Below are 21,603 nucleotides of genomic sequence, written 5' to 3'. Positions count from 1 at the left end.
CACACCAGCCCACCTAGGGCCTCTTCAGGTGAGAATGTTTTTGGTTGTATCCTCGGGGTTTCCGCCCCTTGGTCGATCCTCTCCCCCTTCTCCGTCCGGTGCCGCACCATTGCGGCCTGGAAATTACGGAAGGGAGATGGCCACACTTACATACAGACAAATTGCCAGATGCTAGAGCGAGGTTAATACGGTAATGCATAGGTTATATGAGGTGAGTACGTCGCTCGTTAATTCACAAACCGGTTAAGGTTTGGGGAATAGATTGTATTGTGTGTGAAGTCCATTGAAAGCATTGTACACAGTGCCCTTGTTGTTGTTGCTGATTCTAGACAAAGGATGCAAAGACATTTTGTTTGGAGATGAGTTAAATAGGAAAGGTGAAACTGTGAAGGGATTATCCAATGTATAGATTTTTCTTGAAGTAGAAAATTTGATGTCCAAAAATATAAAGAAGTTATAGTGGGTAAGTTCTCAATATGAAAATGCCAATTCTTATTTTGGTTGTGATCTTTTTTGTGAATAGTTTGTGATCTTTTTTGTGAATAGTTTGGAATATTATTGACCTTCATATGATGATTGATTTATTAAATTTGAGAGTGGTATTTCATGTATCATTTTCTTTACATCGAATTTAATACATACTATACAACATAATATAACCAGCAACTGTATACATTGTATAGAGAACTCAGTTTGTGATACATTTGCCATAACATTTGTGATAACATTCCTAATAATTCAACCAAATTATGTTGAGAGCAGGATTGGATGACATCCAACATTCACATTATAATGCACTGGTCATGTTAAATAATAAAGTCTTCCATAAAATAAAATAAAATAAAAATATGAGTTCCATAATAAAGAGTTCCATTAAAAGTTGTGTTTTCCCATTGAATTTTGTGTTGCAACTGAGGAACTAGCTTGAGAGTCTATGCATTAGGCTAAGTGGTTCAGCCACATTAATTGATGAGCCCCAGATATTTAAAGGGTCATTTCTCAAAATTAAAATTGGTATATATTGTGTACCACCTGGACTGCTAACAGTGTATTGTAACAGTCTACAGCATATTTAAATTAGTTTTGTGCCTATGAGTCATCCTTTAAGCTATGTAGGATGTTCATTCAGGACTGACAAAACAGCTGCTTTTTCATTGTACCCCCCAAGCCAACTTTTTAGTATTAAAAAGTAAAGATAACAAGATAGGATGAAACCCAGGCAGATGATAATGTGAGGCCATCTGAATTGTTTGCAATAAGAGAATCGGCACAAAGAACTAAAGTCATTCCAAATATTTGAGTGATTACTTGTTATCAGGAGAAATGGACTTGAGAAGACACTTACTGTCAGGAACCCAAAGAAAGGGAGGAATATAAACGAACTTACTACGAAGTAACAAGTGAACATCAATTAATGAACAGAAATGTGAAATTAATTTTGCGAAGCATGTCTTTTGCATGACACATACTTCTAGAAGAATGGTTGCAGATACGAAACAATTCAACTGCTTTCGCAAGTAGTCAATTAATTACCAACTTAAGTTAAGTTTGTTAAGTTTGGAGGCAGAAATAAGATCTTTATCAGATGGTTGCTGCTGAGTTTACAACAGAGTTCCAAGATGTTTATAGTATCCTATCATCTTGTGACAATATTAAATCTAGCAGTGATCAAAGAGAAATATCAGTGGGGTGGGGAACAACCTTGACATTCACGGCCAATGAAGCAGGAAACCCTCAGCTGGACGGGTATGTTTACTACTCGGGGTGGAAAGGATACACCCGGTGTGCATTAATTGTCGCATCGGTGACCAACAAGGTCAGTTTTAGTGCTTCATGATGAGAGGTTAAGTTAAGTTGTGAGGTTGAAGTAGGTGAGCTGGCCTGAGGAGTTGCTCCTTCAATCTATCATGTGACTGACATGCATACCTACTGATGAAACTAATTAACTGTGCCTTTAACGATGATGATGCTTGCTCATTACTAATAAATCATTGGATTCTTAAAAAAGTATCTGGTTATACTTGAATGGCACTTTGTTGCAAGACTTTATGAAAATTCTAGAGTTTGAAATTTTGTTGTACATGTCTCTGACTGAAAGCACCTACCCCTCCCCCTCTTCAAGCTTGTCAAAGTCTTTCCCTAAAAAGCTACATCAGTACAATCACATGCCATGTGGATCATCACATATTTACTCGGCTGCTTGCTTACCTGTCTCCTCACATCCTCAGCACTTCCATTCTACCACCCAAAGTGTTTAAAGGTTCGTTATGAGTCTTGGATTCCCCTCTTATTCAATTTACCATGGGATTAGAACCATAGACATTGTCCAGCATATGAAATATAAATGACAGCCTGGTTGGATATGAATCATCTTTTTGAGACAGACTTTCAATGTAACCAATGTCTACTGAAAACTCAAACTGTGATATAGATTTTTTTCTGTAGTTGTCTAAATCAACATTAATCATTATTTATATTCATATCCTTTTTTTGTGTTGTCTTGTTCATTTGTTGTTGTTTTATTCACAGTGCATGTTAATATATGTATGCATCTTTATAGTATTAAAACTTGTTCAAAAGTTGTTCGTGCCAAAAGTATAATGATAATATACTGTGTGAGATTTCAAAATAATTCTAGATGATTACTAGAGATCAATCCTGTCAGTTGTCTATTTGTCCTGCTTGATGAACTTACAATTTCCCGTCTTCTTCTGGAGAATACATTATCCAGCATAACATCGTAAAATACAACACAACCTGCTATACACATGCCAAGATGTACAGTATAGTAGTTTTGTAGACAAGAAACAGTTGTAATTTGTATTAAAGAGATGAAATTCAGAGCCATCAAAACTACTGCACAAAATTTGAATGCTAAAGTATTCCATTACTACCTCTAACTTCCCCACTCTTCCTCCCCTCCTCTCTCTCCCATCCTTTTCATCCCTTCCAATCTTTCCATTCTAGATTGCATGAGAGATAAAACCATTTCATGTTAAGTTTCATAAATGCACTCACTTTCATAGGTTACATGTTGATGTATTTTTCACTAGCATACAGTAACATGAAAATTCTGGTCTCCCCTCCCCCCCCCCAAAAAAAAAGAAGGCTGTGAAAATGTCTACAAATTTAACACCATTCTACACTGTTTCATCTACATACACCATTCGCATTATAAGTTGTTTTCATGAGGTAGCTGGATATTAATATATATCCCATTTGAATTCTTGTAGGCAGACACCAATGCAGGTTTGAGGTTACAAGCTGTATGTTGGATTGCTCATACAAGTATTTCACATCAGTAATGAAATTGTTCGAATAACAAGATTTAGTGGGGGTGAAGTAAATCACAATATTGGCTCTCTGGTGTGAAGTGTCCCTCCAAAGTGCTAACATATTTTAGTCAGTGTGAGTCACAGGCCATTGTTTATCTGAAGAGTTATTCATTCACAGTGTACAACCCATGTTAAAGCAGTGCTCCATGTAACAGGCAGCTGTTTATTCATCTCAACATTGCCATTATCCAATCCCTTTGGAAACCTTTTGCAAGTATGCTGCCCACACAGAAGGAGTGATACACATCATTTTACATTCTGTATGATAAAGCCACACTCGACTATCCCCACCCACCCCTAGGAAATATCCATAGGAAATGTTCTGCTCTGTGAAAGAAAGGAAGTGTGTTCTTTTGTTACGATGAATCATAACTGTTATAGTAACGTGAAATCCTCAACAAATCTAAATAACAATAATAATGATGTTTGCTAGATGTATACATCTGGCATTTTATGGTGCATTGTCAGTTAAATGAGGTACAATGTGATGTCATAGAAGTTCATAAAATTGTTTTGGTTCACCATCAGGTGATGGCGCTTCAAGAGGAGAAACCACTCCCTTTGTGCGACAAAAGAGCGAAGGACTGCAGGAAAGGAACCTGGCCCTCTACGAGGAGGAAATGGATAGACGTCCCAAGATATCAACTCTGATCAACTCCTTTGCTAACTACAAGACTATACCAGAACATACACAAGAAGAAAAAGAAAGAAAATCACAAACACTTGTGAGTCGGGAGGATTTAATTCCTTTTCCGTTTGATTGCCATCCATGTGAAAGTACATTAAAAAGCAAGGGTGCACATGACATTAATTTTGCCAGCCACAGAAAAATTATATCCAATCCAATAATAATAATAAATTCAAATATTTATTTCGTTCGCTTACCTGTCTCCCCACAACCTAAGCACCGCATTCTACCGTGTCTAGTATGCCCTGGTAATCTTTTAACACTGTGCACCCTCAGTGACCGGTCCTATCAGGTCAATGCCCTGCCTTCTCATTCTACCATCCAAAGTGTTTACTCATGCGTTTTCGTAGTGGATTCAAATCTTGCGAAAACTTTCGAAAATTCGTTGGCTGTGCGGAATAAAATCTAGGATTTGTATGAAGCAGTTATGCTGTCCTCTTTAGTGGTTGATAATAACTGTTGATTTGTCTTACAGAAGCAGCCACAGATGGGTACATTGATGGGGGTATACCTTCCCTGTCTCCAGAACATTCTTGGTGTTATTCTCTTTATTCGTCTCTCCTGGATCGTTGGCTGTGCGGGAACTTTGCAAGCTTTTTTAATCGTCGTCATCTCCTGTTGCACGGTAATTCTCCTCTTTTTAATGTCACATGTCTATTGATGACAGAATCGGTAGCATTTTGCGCTCCTTAAAGTGAAAAGAAAGTAAATTTATCGGCCGATTTTATTTCTATTGCAACATCTTCCAGCTGGTATCCTATTGCTACATCTTACAGCTGGTATCAGCCTAATCGTATTTAGTTAAGTGTATTTCAAACCTGAGCATTCTTATAGAAAACTGTCTGGTTTGTTATAGTAAACTTCATCCTCCTTTTCCTAGAGATGAAATACCATGAAATTGGAATATGTTAAAATTAATCATACTTGTTGTCCATTGATAAATAAATCAAAATTTGCCAATTTCGTTTATTGTATCTTTTCACAACAACATACAAGTATAAACTAAACAGTTTACAGAACAACAGTCAACAGTACATGTCATGAAGAGGGAAGCGTGCTCAATAAAAAACACCTGGTGGGCTGGATGAGAGCACACTCCCCGAATGTCACAGAACCAATAGAAATACAATATTTAGAAATATATCCAAGAAATTAAAAGGTATATTTTTCCCCTCTCCAGACTTAATACTGGCCCGCCCCCCCTTCCCTCTTTCCCCAAGCAACAGTTTAACAGTTTCCAAGGTTCCTGCCGTAAATTCTCTGTATCAATGTTCTCTCGCAGACACTTTTGACAGCAATATCAATGAGTGCCATCGCTACCAATGGAGTGGTCCCAGCTGGAGGGGCCTATTTCATGATATCCAGGGCCCTGGGACCAGAGTTTGGAGGAGCTGTTGGTATTCTCTTCTACCTTGGAACAACTTTTGCATCAGCTATGTATATTCTTGGAGCAATAGAAATTCTCGTCGTAAGTCACCTTAGGTGGATGTGCATATATGCATTTTACAGTGAGACAGAGGCTGTGGCAGTTTTTTGTCAACAATAAAATTAAAATGGAATACTAAGATAAGATTCGCAATAGTTGAAAAGAATTTGGACTTATTGGAATTTGGAGATATGAACAGTGCTATTCGATATAGGTTGTTTGTTTGTTTATGGTGGTGTTGGTGCGAGCTACATGAATCTTTTCTGTGTGTCATTGTTTGACAAGAATCTCTACTATAGATTCTTTCCTTCCTCTCATGGAAAACATGTCAATAAAACTTCATGACTTTGGAATGAACTCCCTGCCTCTATAGATACCATTGACGGCTGAGCTTGTTCAAGTCCAAGCTCAAAACACGCTTCTTTGGTATTGCTTTCACTTTATTGCACTTTTGTTTCATTTTAATGTAAAATGCATGTATAATGCTGGGCAGATTTGTGCACTATATGGATGTTTTAATATATATATTATTATTATAATTATTATTATAAATCTGAAAATACATGAAAAGTGAGGTCTACTTATGTAATATATGAATTTTCAATCTTTAAATATAAACTTGTTCATTTTCAGTATTGGCATATCTGATCCATCAAACTCATCTACAACTTTCTTTCTTATTTGCAGGTATATATCGTTCCATCTATCTCTCTTTTTGAAGACATGACAAACAACTTTAGGGTTTATGGAACGGCCGTCCTACTCATTTTATCACTCCTGGTATTTGTCGGGGTCAAGTACGTCAACAAGTGCGCCCTTCTCTTCCTGGCCTGTGTTCTCATCTCGATTGGGTGTATATACGTCGGCTTTTTCATCCCAACCAACCTTCCGTAAGTTTCTTGTGGATATCTTCGCCTGTCCAAGAAGTAAAGCTGCATGTTGGTTTTTTCTGAGTTTGCAAAAGGCACTGTCAGATCGACCAGAGGCCATATGCTGTGTGATGAGGTACAATAGGGTATGTTAAATGAGGGGGGGGGGGGCAAGGGGTACTTTAAGGGTAACAAGATGTACTGGAATAAGTGGTGAGAGAGTGGACCAATGAGTGAGTGACCTGAGGGGAACCATAACAGAATGACAAGAAGTTCAATATGGATGCCAAGAGGTCCAATATGGGTGACAAGAGGTCCAATATGGGTGACAAGAGGTCCAATATGGGTGACAAGAAGTCCAATATGGGTGACAAGAGGTTCAATATGGGTGACAAGAGGTTCAATATGGATGCCAAGAGGTTCAATATGGGTGACAAGAAGTCCAATATGGGTGACAAGAAGTCCAATATGGGTGACAAGAAGTCCAATATGGGTGACAAGAGGTCCAATATGGGTGACAAGAGGTTCAATATGGGTGACAAGAGGTTCAATATGGGTGACAAGAAGTCCAATATGGGTGACAAGAAGTCCAATATGGGTGACAAGAAGTCCAATATGGGTGACAAGAGGTCCAATATGGGTGACAAGAGGTTCAATATGGATGCCAAGAGGTCCAATATGGGTGACAAGAGGCACCAGATGCATTTGCTGAATGTTCCTTGTTGTAGGTGTAGTTCTTTTGAACCTATATGAAAATAAATGTATGTGTGAAAAAAATATATATATATGATCATCTTCTATCCTATGACTGAGAGTTGTCAGGGAAACTCATTTTACATGCAGGGCTTGTGTAATGCAGATGATGTTGGTTGGTACTCCCTCGCGGCTCATACTGACCACTGGTGATAACTCCCTCTGTCTTTCCCTAGTTACTGTAACCAGATGACGGCCGAAGGTGACATTGCATTGCAATACGGCATCAGCAGGCAGAGCCAATGCAGCTATTACCAGGAAGGGAACGACTCGGTATTATCCCCGCTAGGACAACAATTCTGTGATGAACTAGTTGATGAGGATTGTGTAGACTACCTGCAAAAGAACCCCATCAATTTCACTAATGCAATACCAGGCATCCTTGGAAAAGTGTTTGGAGGTAAATAAAGAGTATTGAGATTATCATCCTTGTAGAATACTAGGATCAAATTGACTGGCCCTTCCTTTTTCGTTTTTCTCCTTGTCAATACAGCAGTTTTTTTTTTATTTCTTTGTGGATTATTAATTTGATAACAGGTATTTTTTATCTGCAAGGCTTATATTCTGTGTTAGCTTTTAAAATTTTGAGACTCTATGGTGGGCAGCAAGGCTCATCAAACCTCTACACAGAGGATTATAAGGTGTTTATATGCAATGTGCTCTTCGTTCTCCTGAATTCCCCCCTCCCCACCTTCCCCATCTGGCAAGGTCACACACAGTGAATTATTACTGGTATGCAGTTAATTGTAAAGACTCAGTTTTATGCACTTAAGGAAAACAAGCTAAAAATGAAGCAAATTTCCTGATCCACCAACCTCACTTCACTTACTTTCTTCATCTTTAACAAGCATTCAAATGGGAGGAAGAAACTGTTGTTTGTCGTTGGTTGAGGATGAATCAGACAACATCAACATCCTCCATTTGCAATTCTAATTGGAGCTTTGGGACATGTTTACCTTGTTGTTGTTGTTGTTTTTGTTGTTGTTGACAGATAACGTCATTGGTCAGTATCGTGAGGCTGGAGATGCGTTGCCAAGGGTAGCTGCCATTGATGGTCAGATAGCTGCGGATATTCAAACCAGCTTCACAGTTCTATTGGCTATATTCTTTCCTTCTGTTACTGGTATGTTGGCTTTCTTTTCAAAACATAACCTCTGTATAAATGTAAAAGTTGTAATGTATTTCACTGAGTTAATTTGGTTTTGTCTTCTTATCATTCTCTCCTTTGTAAGACGTCATATTTCCTGAATCAAACTTTATTCTTAATTATAAAAGGACTCTCTTTGGGTCCGTAATTCCAAAATTCTTGTGCCCAGTTTTTATCATAGATTTGAGACTTATTAAAACACCCACACCCATATCCACATACACTTACACAATTTAAATCAAGTTTTGTGTACAAACTGAAATCTCTCGAGGAAGTAGAGTTAAAGGGATGCAATTATCTTCTTTATTCATTCGGCAGGTATCATGGCAGGGAGCAACAGATCGGGTGATTTGAAAGATGCTCAGTATTCCATTCCAAGGGGAACCATCGGAGCTATCCTGACCACTAGCTTCATCTGTATCCTTTCCATGAAAGTTTTCCATAAGTGTAGATGGTTGAAAGCATGAGGCTGGGAGAGATAGAGGGGGCCAGGTGGGGGGTGGAGGTGTGGAAGGTAGGGCTATAAAGTTTAAGCTAAAAGAATAGCAAACTTTTGACAGCTATTTTTTGTTTATTTGCATGTAAAACATTCAAGCTATCGTAAAAGTTTCTCCTCACGACAAATTTGGTGATGGTGGCTGTTCACTTCAGATTAATTGTGGATTTTAATCCACTTTATCGATTACAAAAGCATTATTGTGCATTTTGTCAAATATTTCATGGCAAAGAAAAACAACTATCCTGTAGATTACAATTCAAACTGAGTTATGCTTTCAAAACTCCCCCAAAATCAACGTTGTATAAGTGACTTGAGAAGTAATCCAATGGACTCTCAATCAACTACAAAAAAGTGAAAAATAGAAAGAAAGCAAAAGAATAATGGAATAGATAGTTTCCGTCCAGTGGGTTTATATGACGGTGGTTTTCGACACATTTCTCTTTAACGTACCGCTCTAGATTTATCGTCTGTTGTTTTGTTTGGAAGCACTGTCGAAGGAGTCGTCTTGAGAGACAAGTGAGTATTACAATAGTAACATCGAATCTCTTTCCTGTGAAATAGTCGTATCCAAGGATTTGGCCTTGTGTTCTCGCTTTGTCATGGTGGGCGTTGGGAGGATAGGATAGGTGAGGGAATGGGTTGGTAGGGGAGGGGAGGATAGGTGAGGGAGAGAGGGGCAGGGGGAAGGGTTGAATGTGCTTCGTGATCCTACAATTCAGCATTTCAACAGAAGAGTGTTTATCAACCGGTTTTCTATATCAAGGTGTAGAAAACTAAAAATTCTGTTTCAGAACAATTTCTTTGTTGTCAGATGTGCTGCCCTTAAGCATGGAAGCAAGAAATGGATATCTAATAGTTTAAGTGATTCCACTTCAATAATTGCCCCATTAATCATGTTTTCACCTGAAAAATTGCTCATAAACTGTTTAAATTTCATGGTATCTAATACGTTTTTGTTTGTCGTTAATAAAGATTACTGCCTGGGTCCTCTCTCGCAATGCATCCATTTTCCTTTTTTGGTCTTCCCTTCCTCAGGTTTGGGGATAGTATAGACGGAGGTCTGTTAGCTGCTGAAATTGCTTTCCCTACAGAGTGGGTGGTACTGATCGGTTCATTCCTATCCACGGTGGGAGCAGGGCTACAGAGCTTAACGGGAGCACCACGTCTCCTCCAGGCCATCGCCAAGGATGGACTCATTCCGTTCTTGTCTATTTTTGCCAAAGGATCAGCTACAGGGGAACCCACCACCGCCTTGCTACTTACCACTTTCATATCATGGATTGGAATCTTGATTGCCAGTCTTGATAGTGTTGCACCAATCATTACCATGTGAGTGACCTCCGACTGACCCCTGATATCATTTAGGTCCCTGGTTTTCAAACTGGGGGATTACAACCCTTATTAGGGTCTCCAAAAATGTTTTCGGAAAGGTCGCCAAAAAATTTGGTAGAAAAGATTGTCCATTTTGTGAAAATTAGTGAAAATATCTTTAGTATAAATTACTTTAACAGCTGCATAATATAACACCATTTAGTTACTTAACACCCTTAATCATATAAAAATTTCTCAAAGGGGGAGATGTATATCTCCTCCCCAAAACCCATTCTCCAGGTACCAGCATCCACCACTGCAGGAATGTCACCCAGATAATCAAGGTGAAAGTTGGTGTCACCAAGCAAAAAAAAGTAATTTAATACCAGGGATTTGGGTGACATATGGCCCAACTGACCCTAGGTCAATAACATCTCTTTGGTTCCATTTGTCCCATATGACTCTTTATATGACCCACCATACAATATATAATTACAGTTTTGTCAATATGGATCTCAATGAAATATTTTATTGGCATGTAGTTTAAACCTCTCTCGGTATAGCAAACTAAATCCCTTGGTATTAGAGTCAGGTTAAACCACAAGTTCTAAACTCAGAATTGATTAATTGATTGTGTATAATACATTTTATATTCTTAAAATGTTACTATCATATTATCTGTATGATATGAACATAATATATGTCTTATATTGAACCTCTGTCATCAGGTTCTTTCTTATGTGCTACATGTTTGTCAATCTTGCTTGTGCTCTTCAAACTCTCCTGAATGCCCCCAACTGGAGGCCTCGTTTCCGTTACTACCACTGGAGCCTCTCTTTCTTGGGAATGCTGTTGTGCGTCAGTGTTATGTTCATCTCGAGTTGGTACTATGCTCTGGTCGCCATGGCGATTGCAGCCAGTATCTACAAGTACATCGAATTCCAAGGGTAAGACACACTGCCTCTGTCTCATGTTACTACGGTAACAACAACACTCATCCCAGTTCACAGATGAAACAAAACAACAAAAGTTGAATTAAAGCATGCTAGGTTGAATTTTGTGATATGGTTAAAATTCAGTTAACTGTGATATTCTATTGTATGTGTGTGCCCCCCATCTGAGTGGTATACCAGTGTTTTAATGGGACCTGCAAATTTTCTCCATCTATATATTCTTACTAGTGCAAACATTGGCCATGGTGACATAATTATATTAATGTAACATGAATATTATCTCAGCTAGAAGCCTGAGGTATGTATTCATGTATGAGATACATTTCGTTAAGTTTATAGCGACTACAATTTTGGTCGCAACATGTTTATTTTCTCATCAGTGGCACGGATTACTCTCCTCTCTAAGGAGGATTGGAAGAGGGAAAAATAAAAGAGACTATAGCTAGTTACTATAAATTCTTGATGTTTCAATTGTGTATCAAGTTTCAAGAATTTATAGAAGAATTTCTCTTGTATAACAATTTCTTCTTTTCTTTTCTTCCAGAGCCGAAAAGGAATGGGGAGATGGGCTTCGAGGTTTGTCCTTGCAAGCAGCCAGATTCAGCCTGCTTAAACTGGAGGATGGCCCTCCTCATACTAAAAACTGGAGGTGAGGGGAACATTCATTATTGTGCAGCCTTCATCTTTGAAGACAATGTTTGTATTGTCTTCCATTGTTTGTCGTTATGGTGCCTCCAGCATTGCATCATGTTACATTGTGGACCATTAGCATACATCGCTTTTCTAACATGCATTTGTGAGAACCTTTTGGGACTACTCGTTGGTTACATGCTCAACCCTTTTTTCTTATCACTAAAACTAGTCGTGCCTCTTTTTGTTTGCAAAGACATGAAGGTCTTATTTGTGAATGATGACAATTCTCCCTTCATTTTCTCTTCTAGACCTCAAATTCTAGTTCTATGCAAACTGAACGAAGATCTTACCCTGCAATTCAAACAGCTTTTGACATTTGCCAGTCAACTCAAAGCAGGTAATTGTAATCTCCTCATACTGTAAGTTAATTGCTGTTTCTAAGCATTTTAATAGAATCGTTCTGTAACTGAAGTGGACCTCATATATATATTAATTAAACTCACTTTTCTTAAAAGAACAATTTTGTTCACATACTTCTTCATTAAAAAATGTTGAAATGTAGACTATTATGGCCCAACTTTGACTCAGTCAAAATCCTTCACAAGCATCTAACTTAACCTTGATGACATTGATCAGTACTGTTTCCTGTCACATGACCTCATGATGCATTATGGGTATGCATGCTTTGTCAAGCACATGAAAATGTGCTACATTCTGTTACAGGAAATTAGTGTATGACTTATGGAAGCTGCAAAATTTCCAGCTAAACTGGAGTAAGTTTTCACAAAACATTTTATTAAAAAGCAAAGAAAGGATTAAAAGATATGTCAGAGTCTACAAATCAAGACATATGTTCTGTACTTGATCAATTTCAAAGAAGCAGTAAAAAGTCAACAGGGAATGCCAATTTATGTATTGTCATTAAATCTACATCCAAGAGGTACACTAATGCTCAGAAAAGGCAGTATCAAGTACTTATGTGGCATACATCTTTAACAAAAATATGAATGTTTGAAATGGCTGACATTCTGTCACTGGAGCATTGAGTTAACTTTATTCAGATTTGCTGACTTTACATTTTTTAAGTGAACACTTCTTCATATAATATGACATAACATGACTTGATATGACCTGACATGATATGACATGACATGATATGACATGACATGACATCATATGGATATGACAGGACCTGACATGACATGAGAGGACATGATATGATATGATATGACATGACATGACTTGACATATGATATGACATGACATCATATGACATGATATAACATGACATGATATGACAGGACCTGACATGACATGAGAGGACATGATATGATATGATATGATATGACATGACATGACTTGACATCATATGATATGACATGACATCATATGACATGATATAACATGACATGATATGACAGGACCTGACATGACATGAGAGGACATGATATGATATGATATGACATGACTTGACATCATATGATATGACATGACATCATATGACATGATATAACATGACATGATATGACAGGACCTGACATGACATGAGAGGACATGATATGATATGATATGACATGACTTGACATCATATGATATGACATGACATCATATGACATGATATAACATGACATGATATGACAGGACCTGACATGATATGAGAGGACATGATATGATATGATATGACATGACATGACAGGACCTGACACGACATGAAATTACATGATAACTAGCTGTCCAATGATAGTTTCATATTTCTTATTCACTGTAGGTAAGGGTTTGACCATCGTTGCATCAGTCATTGAAGGTAACTACAATGAAAAGTTTCCTGAGGCCCAGGCTGCACAGCAGGTAAGCATACTGGTTGTGAGAATGACTTACAGTATGATATGAATATTTATTTAACTTGTTTAATAAAACTAATTAACTTTATTTGTAATGAAGTTTTCTGTGTGTACTTGAAGGATGTTTCTGGTGTACAAACGACATCAAAGGACCAAACGACATCAAAGGACGTCAACAGAGTTTCGTCTGCAGAACCAACTTAGATCTGTCGTGGCACCTCAACGGATGTTTCATAGCTAGCAAGCAATATCTATCAAACGGACAAACCCGAAATGTGAAAATAGTTTGAATTGAAACACTGACTGTGCTCATCCGGCAAAGTTAAAAGTTCATGGTAAAGCAGTGATTGTGAAGTGAATGTGTTGAAGTAACGGTTGTAAACATTATCTGATTGAGAGTATGTTTTGAGTAAGTTTAAAGATTAGTGTAGTTCCACATTGACTTTTCTTTATAGCTTTATTGATGATTGAGTTCTCTTTTCTTCTTTCAGTCTCTTAAGAGAGTTATGAATGAAGAGAAAGTGAAAGGTTTCAGCCAGGTGCTCATCTCTAAAAATATCTCTGATGGATTATCATCTTGGTGAGAAATTTATTTACTTTTATTTGAGATCTTTGACAGTTAACAACATTGATCATAGCATATTCTGAATAGGCAAATAAGCTACAGTAATAAAGAACCAGAGCAGATTAAAGTCAACAACAATAACAATAATAACAACAAAAAACAAAAATACTAGAGAGGAATTCAATCAAATTAGATTCTTTGATGATTTGTCAGTTATGCATAAACTTTGATGCTTTGAATAGCCTGAATAAGAAATTGCCCAGTATTTGACCATTAGTTTTCTATTAGTTTAACTTACCTTATCCTTTGGTAAGTGGAGTCTGGAGTGTTTGGTCCAGTGGGTAAAGTCAGTAATAGTAGAGTCTATGCAACCATGCATCTTATAGGTCACATATTAAAAGTTAGCCAGCTGGCTCTTAAAAGTAAGGTGTCCTTTTCCTCTTTGAGAAATCCATGGTTTTCTAATTAAAATGGTCTTCGGAATAGAAATGCTCAGTCCAAAATGGGCGGTAATGTTAGTTGATTAGCCACTTGGCCAAAAGTGTTGGTTTCAATCCATTGTACTTTCCCCTTAAGTTGAATGCATGTGCAACTGCATAGTGTCTGCATTCCAGACTGAATATAAAGTGTTCATTAAATTATTTAGGGTGATATTCTCTCTTTGTCCCTCCACTGTTTATCTCCTACCTCTCCTCTTACCCTGTTGGTTTCTTTCATTCTTCTCTCCATCCCTTGTCTACTAATCCCCTTAAATCTATCTCTTTGTGTTCACCATGCTCATTAACCTGTCTGTATTCTGTACGTGTTTTTGTCCCTTCTGTTACTGTAACTTGTCATTTAGCCTCTGAAGAAGATCCTGCTAGGATCAAAACGTCAGGCCATCTTACTTTTACCCAAATTATTTAGGATGTTTAAATTATTAATTAAAATGTTTATTCAATATGTCTTATACTTATAAGTGATGTATTTTTTTTTCTGAAGATAACACCACCATATTATAAAGCAAACCTCTTTTTTATCTTTTTTGTCATATCTATTCTCACTGCAGTGTACAGATGGGTGGTCTGGGAGGCCTGAAGCATAACACTGTTGTGATGGCTTGGCCCCATGAATGGAGGCAGTCCACTGATGAGAAGGCATGGAGAGTCTTCCTTGGTAAATGATCTTTCAAACAATAGTTTTACCAAATCTGAAGTAATGCTATAACAGAAGTGTTACCTATAAGTTTCCAAAGTTAACAGGAAGAGAGATAGGTCAAGGAAGAACACAGTGATCACTGCTCGGTAGTGGTGTCCTAAAAAGTATTGTGTTCTCTGCTAAAGCTGTCACTGATTGACCTTCAAAGGAATAGCAGGTCGAACATTGGCACTTCCATATTACATCAGAAACATTGATTTAAAGACAATTTCATGTAACTAATGCCTTCTTTTGTTTCTAATCACACAGACACAGTACGTACAGTGTCAGCCAGTCAGAATGCTCTCTTGGTGGTGAAGAACGTGATGATGTTCCCGTCAAACACAGACAAGTTAGAGGGAACCATCGATATATGGTGGATAGTCCGTATCCTTTCATGATGTTGTCTATTCTTTGTTACCAGTGTCCCTCCCCCCTCCTAAGGAGAAAGGATGGTAACGTACAGTCTTTAACAAAATGACATCGTTACTGTATAGCGTCCGAAACAAACACTGTCATTTGACGCTCCGTTTGCACTTCTTTGGTCAATTGCAAAGATTCCAAACCATGTCTAGAAGCTGGATATGACAAATTTGAACAGAGGTTTGGTTTATTCGAATTTTGCGTTGATTTGTATGCGGGTCTATAGGTTATGTCTGATGACTGAGTGTATAAAGTTGGTGGCATTTGAAGCAATGAGGCTTACCAATTGGGAGGTTTCGGGTTCGATACCCGGATGGGTCAAAGTAAGGGTGGATTTTTCATCCAAGAGCAATCTACGGTTTTCCCATCTGAAATGATTTTCTAAATTTTTGAAAAGATTCCAAATTTGAGTTAAAATGTTTAATTGGAAGCCACTCCAAGTGTAAGTTGTAACCCATAAGCCCTTGCAGGTTTCTCCCACATTTGTGGTCGCTTAAGCGTGATATTTTTAGTACTATTATTATGTTTCTTGCGAGGGGGCGGTGGAGGGTGGAGGGGGCCGGTGGATATGGTGCATATCATACACTGAAATCTCTCTCTGTGTTATAAGTTCCTTGACCAATCTACACAGATGACGGAGGGATGTTGATGCTTTTACCATTTCTTCTCAGACAGCATAAAGTCTGGAAGCACTGTCACATGAGGATTTTCACTGTTGCTCGTAAGTATCGGTCCCCTGTCGTTGCACCAGTGGAGATGAACAATTAAAGACTTTATTCACATGTTTTTTATTTTCCAATCTTTGGTTTTAAAGTAGAAAACTTATAAAAGAAAAATTGTTCCCTTTTTTGCCCTTTTCCAAATTTAAAGTTCTGAAATTGAAAGACAGTTACAAAGTGTTACCTTGATCTGTTGATCATTGTTGAGGGATACTTAACCACTGATTTGTATCATTGTTGAGGGACACATAACCACTGCTTGTACCTACATAGAATTAAGCATGGCTTAAATGCATGAGTAGCTGCGTAGCAAAGAATACACTAGCAGTATCAAAGAAGAAACAGAAAGTTTGCAAAATAAGTTTAAAAAAAAGTAAATCAGGTAAGACATTACTGTCTACATTATTATCTTGGTTCGAACAGAAATGGAAGACAACAGTGTCCAGATCAAGAAAGACCTCAAGACGTTCCTCTATCATCTCAGATTAGAAGCAAATATTGAAGTTGTAGAATTGGTAAGTGAAACAATTGATAAGTAGTTATCCTCACTCCCATTCACATCTGCTAAAGCTCTGGTTTAGTGCAAAATGTAACGTTTGTGGGGCACAGGGAAGTTTACAAAAATGATATGGAGAAAATGGTCCAACAGGATCTACAAATATTTTTAGCATTGTGCAGAGATATAGGTAAGCCCTTACTCCACCCAATCCCCTGCCCCAAATCCTGTTCGTGCAAGATATTAGGCAGAGGAAGTTGATCAATATTTAGTTCAGGATTTCTCTATTTTCTACCTGGGAAAGAAAGAACTATTGGTTGGATCCAAGAGTCACAAAGAATAAATCATCTCACCATGCCTAGATTGAGAGCATGTTGTGAGATATAGGACATTAGGGTGCTTAAGCCTAAGCCCTTATGACCCCCCCCCCTCGGCTCCACCTCCCATGCCTCAAATCAAAATATGACAGTACGGTGCTCAAGCCTACAATCTAACAACTAGCATACCCGATTAGGACAAATTTGCGTGCTGACATTTTTATTGCTTGCAGAAATGATATTTCTTTAGCTGGCTGGATTTACCTGCGGTTGTTCGGAAGGAAGCATGTGTCATTGGTTGATGTTTTATTTGACAAAATTTTTGAAAAGAAAAGTTTCTGTAAATCGATTCCTTATGCAATACAATTGATGTTAAATTATTTTCATGTTAAAATACTAGTTTTTGTTCATTTTTAAATATGATACCTGTTATAAGCAATTTAAATACAATTCCCAAAACAGCTCAGTTGCATGTGCAGTACATCGACATAAACAATTGCCAGCGTTGAGATGGATATAAAGTTATGTGAATATTTCTTCTCCTCTCCCTCTAGTGTGACACGGACATCTCTGCTTACACCTACGAGAGGACAATGAGGATGGAACAGAGAACAGAGATGTTACGACAGATGAAGCTAACCAAGAAAGAGAGTCTCAGAGAGGTCGGTCCTTCCCCTCTTTTCTTCTTTTGATCCTTTTTAAGTTGTTTCTTCCCTGTTGGTGAAGTGATATGCTTAATCTACATCTTTGGAGAAATCTAAGTCACTGACAGTTGTAATTTTGTATTGAAGCCAGATTTGTTTGATGGGTGTCATTCCTCATAAAATAAATGTTACTACTGACAAAATTGACCTGGACTGACCCTTAATAGCAATTGAAAAGAACTGCTACATAGCTTCCATTCCCCTCCCCCCCCCACCCCAATATACCTGTCCCTCTTCATCTCTGCCCCTCTTCTCCCCTTTCACAACGAACTAAGTAGGTAAGAAGTATCTCATTAGGGATTTTGTTTAACCTATAGGCTCAAGCAATCGTCGACCATCATCATTCAAAATCGTCTCCTGTCCCGAGACGTCCTGAACTGATGAGAGAAGCCTCTACAATATCGGCGTTTGACGTAGCCGTCGCCGGCGCCGAAGGAAATGATAACGAGGCCAGCGCCAAGCCGTCGTTGGCCAGTATCGACGAGGATCTTGAAGTTAAAATTGAAGAGCCTGCGAATAAGTCTTCCTCCAAAGACAACGGGAAGGAGCCAAAGAACGGACAGACAGCCCAACAGAAGAGCGAAGAATTTCAAAATTTGATGAACCTTCAACCGTAAGTTACATCAACTTTATACCATACAAGTGAGTAAATTGATTGTTGAGGAATGTATAACCAATTGGTGAGTATGTTCCCTCATATAGTTAATATTCAGGGGCATTGGTAACAGCTAATAACAGTCATGAGCTTTGTCCGCGAATTCGCGGAATATCTGTGATTTCTTTTCTGCCTCGTTGAAAAATTTATTATCCTAACACACTGTAGCATACACAAACTGGAGCCTAAACCGCAATTTTTGCAAAGTTCCGTGATTTTTGGTTCCTTGCTAAAAGCAAAGGAACCTATGTATTCAGGTTGGCGTGTGTGTGTGTGTATGCGTGTGTGTGTGTGTGTGACGCTTTAGCTTGTATGCACGATAACTCAACAAGGGATTGACTGATCATGATCAAACTTGGTGGGTGGGTGGCCCATAGTGAGTAGATGAACCCTATTGTTTTTGGTGCCCACAAAGGTGACCAAAGGTCAGTTATGGTCCAAAAACCCAAAATACTAAAACTGCAATAACTCCCAGTGCCAATGTGCGACAAGGTTGATATTTTGGGACAAGTTGTGAACTGGTTAGGGGAACATTTTGAAACTTAACGGTCATGTGATCGGAGGTCACCAAAGGTCAATTAATGTTAAAAAACTAGTATTTTTTCGATGGTTTTGATGCTAGATTTGGATATCAAAGGTACCTTCCGATCAAAAATGTCAATGGGTTGACACCCGGGTGACCTTTGTGTGTAACGTTATACAAGGTCAAAGTTAATTTTCAGACATTTAATGCAATAACTCCCAGTGCCAAGGTAACAAGGTTGATATTTTGGGACAAGTTGCAAATGGTATAGAGGAATATTTTCAAACTTAACTGTCATGTGATCTGAGGTCATCAAAGGTCAATTAATGTTAAAAAACTAGTATTTTGGGTGAGAAAATGGGCAAAGAAAAAAATGTTCGAATTTTTACAGTTTTGATGCTATATTCACGTCTCACCAATCAAAAATGTCAATAGGTGTACCCCAGGTGACCTTTGTGTGTGAAGTTATATGAGGTCAAAGTAAATTTTCAGACATTTAGTGCAATAATTCCCAGTTGCAAGGTGTGACACGGTTGATATTTTGGGACAAGTTGCAAATGGTATAGGGGAATATTTTCAAACTGAACGGTCATGTGATCTGAGGTCGCCAAAGGTCAATTAATGATAAAAAACTAGTATATTTGTGATAACTTGAGAACGAATTGTCCGTTAGGGTTGGGAGTTGCTTCAATTTAATCCAATTGTCGACTCGCATCTGGGTGACCCTTGACCTCAATTTGACCTCTGGTGACCTTTTCATGTTTTGGGGATTTTTACAGTTTGGATGCTATTTTCAGATGTCAAAGGTACCTTCTGATCATAAATGTCAATGGGTTGACCCGCGTGTGACCTTCGTGTGCGGAGTTATACGAGGTCAAAGTTAATTTTCAGACATTTAATGCAATAACTCTCAGTTCCAAGGTGTGACACGGTTGATATTTTGGGACAAGTTGCAAATGGTATAGGGGAATGTTTCAAACTTAACGGTCATGTGATCCGAGGTCACCAAAGGTCAATTAATGATAAAAAAACTAGTATTTTGGGTGATAACTTGAGAACGAACTGTCCGTTAAGGTTGGGAGCTGCTTCAATGTAATCCAGTTGTCGACCCGCATCTGGGTTACCCTTGACCTCAATTTGACCTCTGGTGACCTTTTCGTGTTTGGGGATTTTTACAGTTTCGATGCTATCTTCAGATGCCAAAGGTACCTTCTGATCATAAATGTCAATAGGTTGACCCCCGTGTGACCTTCGTGTGCGAAGTTATATGAGGTCAAAGTTAAAAAATATTAAGGAGGTCACGGGTCAAACGTGAAAAACTCCCAAGTTGCAATAACTTGGCTACTATTTATTGGAATTTCGTCAAACTTGGTATGATGATATTGGTAGATAGTCTCCACACATTCAATTGATATCATGCATGTTTATAGGGGGGGGGGGGCTAGCATTATTTCGTTATGAAAAGTTTGTATGCACAATAACTCAACAAGGGAATGACCAATCATTACCATACTTGGTGAGTGGGTGGCCCATAGTAAGTAGATTAACCCTGTTGATTTTGGTGCTCATTTCATGAATATTAATGAGGTCATGGGGTCAAACGTGAAATACTCCAAATTGCAATTACTTGGCTACTATTACTAGTCGGAATTTTGTCAAACTTGGTATGATGATAATGGTAGATAGTCTTCACACACTGATGTGTGTTGCAATTGATATCAGGGCTTAGCATTACTTTGGCAACAAAAGTTTGTGAGCATAAATTACTGTTGTTGTATAAGGGCTTTGTTAGAAATTTCCCTTTGAATGGAACTAATGAACAGCAGCAAGGAACCATGAAATGTTTTCATTCTGGTTTTTTTTTACCCCAGGCTCATCCCTGTAATAAAGTGCTTAAATATAATATTTATCCTCTGTATTACATTAACTAATTTGTGAATGAAGGCTAGGACTGTCGTAATAATTGTCTTGTACTATTAACGTGAAATAAATTTTTTTAATTTAATTTTTGATTTTCATGATCCAGGTCCAGTAGTAATGTCATGAGGATGCACACAGCCGTCAGGTTAAATGAGATCATCGTGGATAAGTCACACGAGGCAAAACTGGTCATACTTAATCTACCTGGTCCTCCAAAGATGGCCAAGGCTGAACAACACTGTATCCTTTAATGTAATATGATGGCTTAATTGGGAAATTGTACGATGATGTCTTTTCTATGGGAAACTGTGACATTGTTGTACAGTTTGAGTACGGTAAAAGCTGTCTTGTTGACTATCAAAAGTAAATCAAATGTCAGTAAAGTAGACAAGTTAACAGTGGAGAGAGAAGATTTCATGTTTCCTTGGTGATGAACCCTCGTGATCGGTCTAGTTATGAAGGAATTTGTTCTCCAGAACAGGATATTGCGATCCCATTTCAAACAGGGCATCTTCTGTTTTTACGTGGGAAGTTTTTATTCAGGTTTGAGGGATCTTTATTGCAGATATCAAAGAAAGATGTTTATACAGGTATGTTTTCAGAAGTATGGGACTTCTCCACAGTTAAGTCTCATATTGTAGAGTTATGAG

General features: G+C 38.1%; 1 protein-coding gene across 4 annotated transcripts in view; it reads left to right on the top strand.

Annotated features, from left to right (window-relative positions):
- Positions 1–21,603, top strand: part of LOC139960481 (solute carrier family 12 member 6-like) — a 49,827-nt gene that overhangs the window by 23,403 nt on the left and 4,821 nt on the right. For all 4 annotated transcript variants that reach the window (XM_071958875.1, XM_071958866.1, XM_071958885.1 and 1 more), the window contains 21 exons: positions 3,864–4,060; positions 4,499–4,648; positions 5,306–5,491; positions 6,137–6,339; positions 7,248–7,471; positions 8,063–8,194; positions 8,537–8,635; positions 9,176–9,233; positions 9,753–10,046; positions 10,757–10,975; positions 11,526–11,630; positions 11,923–12,011; positions 13,383–13,462; positions 13,947–14,035; positions 15,069–15,175; positions 15,467–15,583; positions 16,251–16,340; positions 16,762–16,853; positions 17,706–17,813; positions 18,173–18,468; positions 21,060–21,193. In XM_071958875.1, coding sequence (XP_071814976.1) covers positions 3,864–4,060; positions 4,499–4,648; positions 5,306–5,491; positions 6,137–6,339; positions 7,248–7,471; positions 8,063–8,194; positions 8,537–8,635; positions 9,176–9,233; positions 9,753–10,046; positions 10,757–10,975; positions 11,526–11,630; positions 11,923–12,011; positions 13,383–13,462; positions 13,947–14,035; positions 15,069–15,175; positions 15,467–15,583; positions 16,251–16,340; positions 16,762–16,853; positions 17,706–17,813; positions 18,173–18,468; positions 21,060–21,193 — 3,069 coding nt within the window. The remainder of the gene's footprint in view (positions 1–3,863; positions 4,061–4,498; positions 4,649–5,305; positions 5,492–6,136; positions 6,340–7,247; positions 7,472–8,062; positions 8,195–8,536; positions 8,636–9,175; positions 9,234–9,752; positions 10,047–10,756; positions 10,976–11,525; positions 11,631–11,922; positions 12,012–13,382; positions 13,463–13,946; positions 14,036–15,068; positions 15,176–15,466; positions 15,584–16,250; positions 16,341–16,761; positions 16,854–17,705; positions 17,814–18,172; positions 18,469–21,059; positions 21,194–21,603) is intronic.

The sequence above is a fragment of the Apostichopus japonicus genome, chromosome 3, assembly GCF_037975245.1.
Source record: "Apostichopus japonicus isolate 1M-3 chromosome 3, ASM3797524v1, whole genome shotgun sequence".
In the NCBI taxonomy this organism is placed as follows: Eukaryota; Metazoa; Echinodermata; class Holothuroidea; order Aspidochirotida; family Stichopodidae; genus Apostichopus; species Apostichopus japonicus.
The sequence above is the reverse complement of the archived record's forward strand: the minus strand, read 5'-3'. Positions and strand labels throughout refer to the sequence as shown.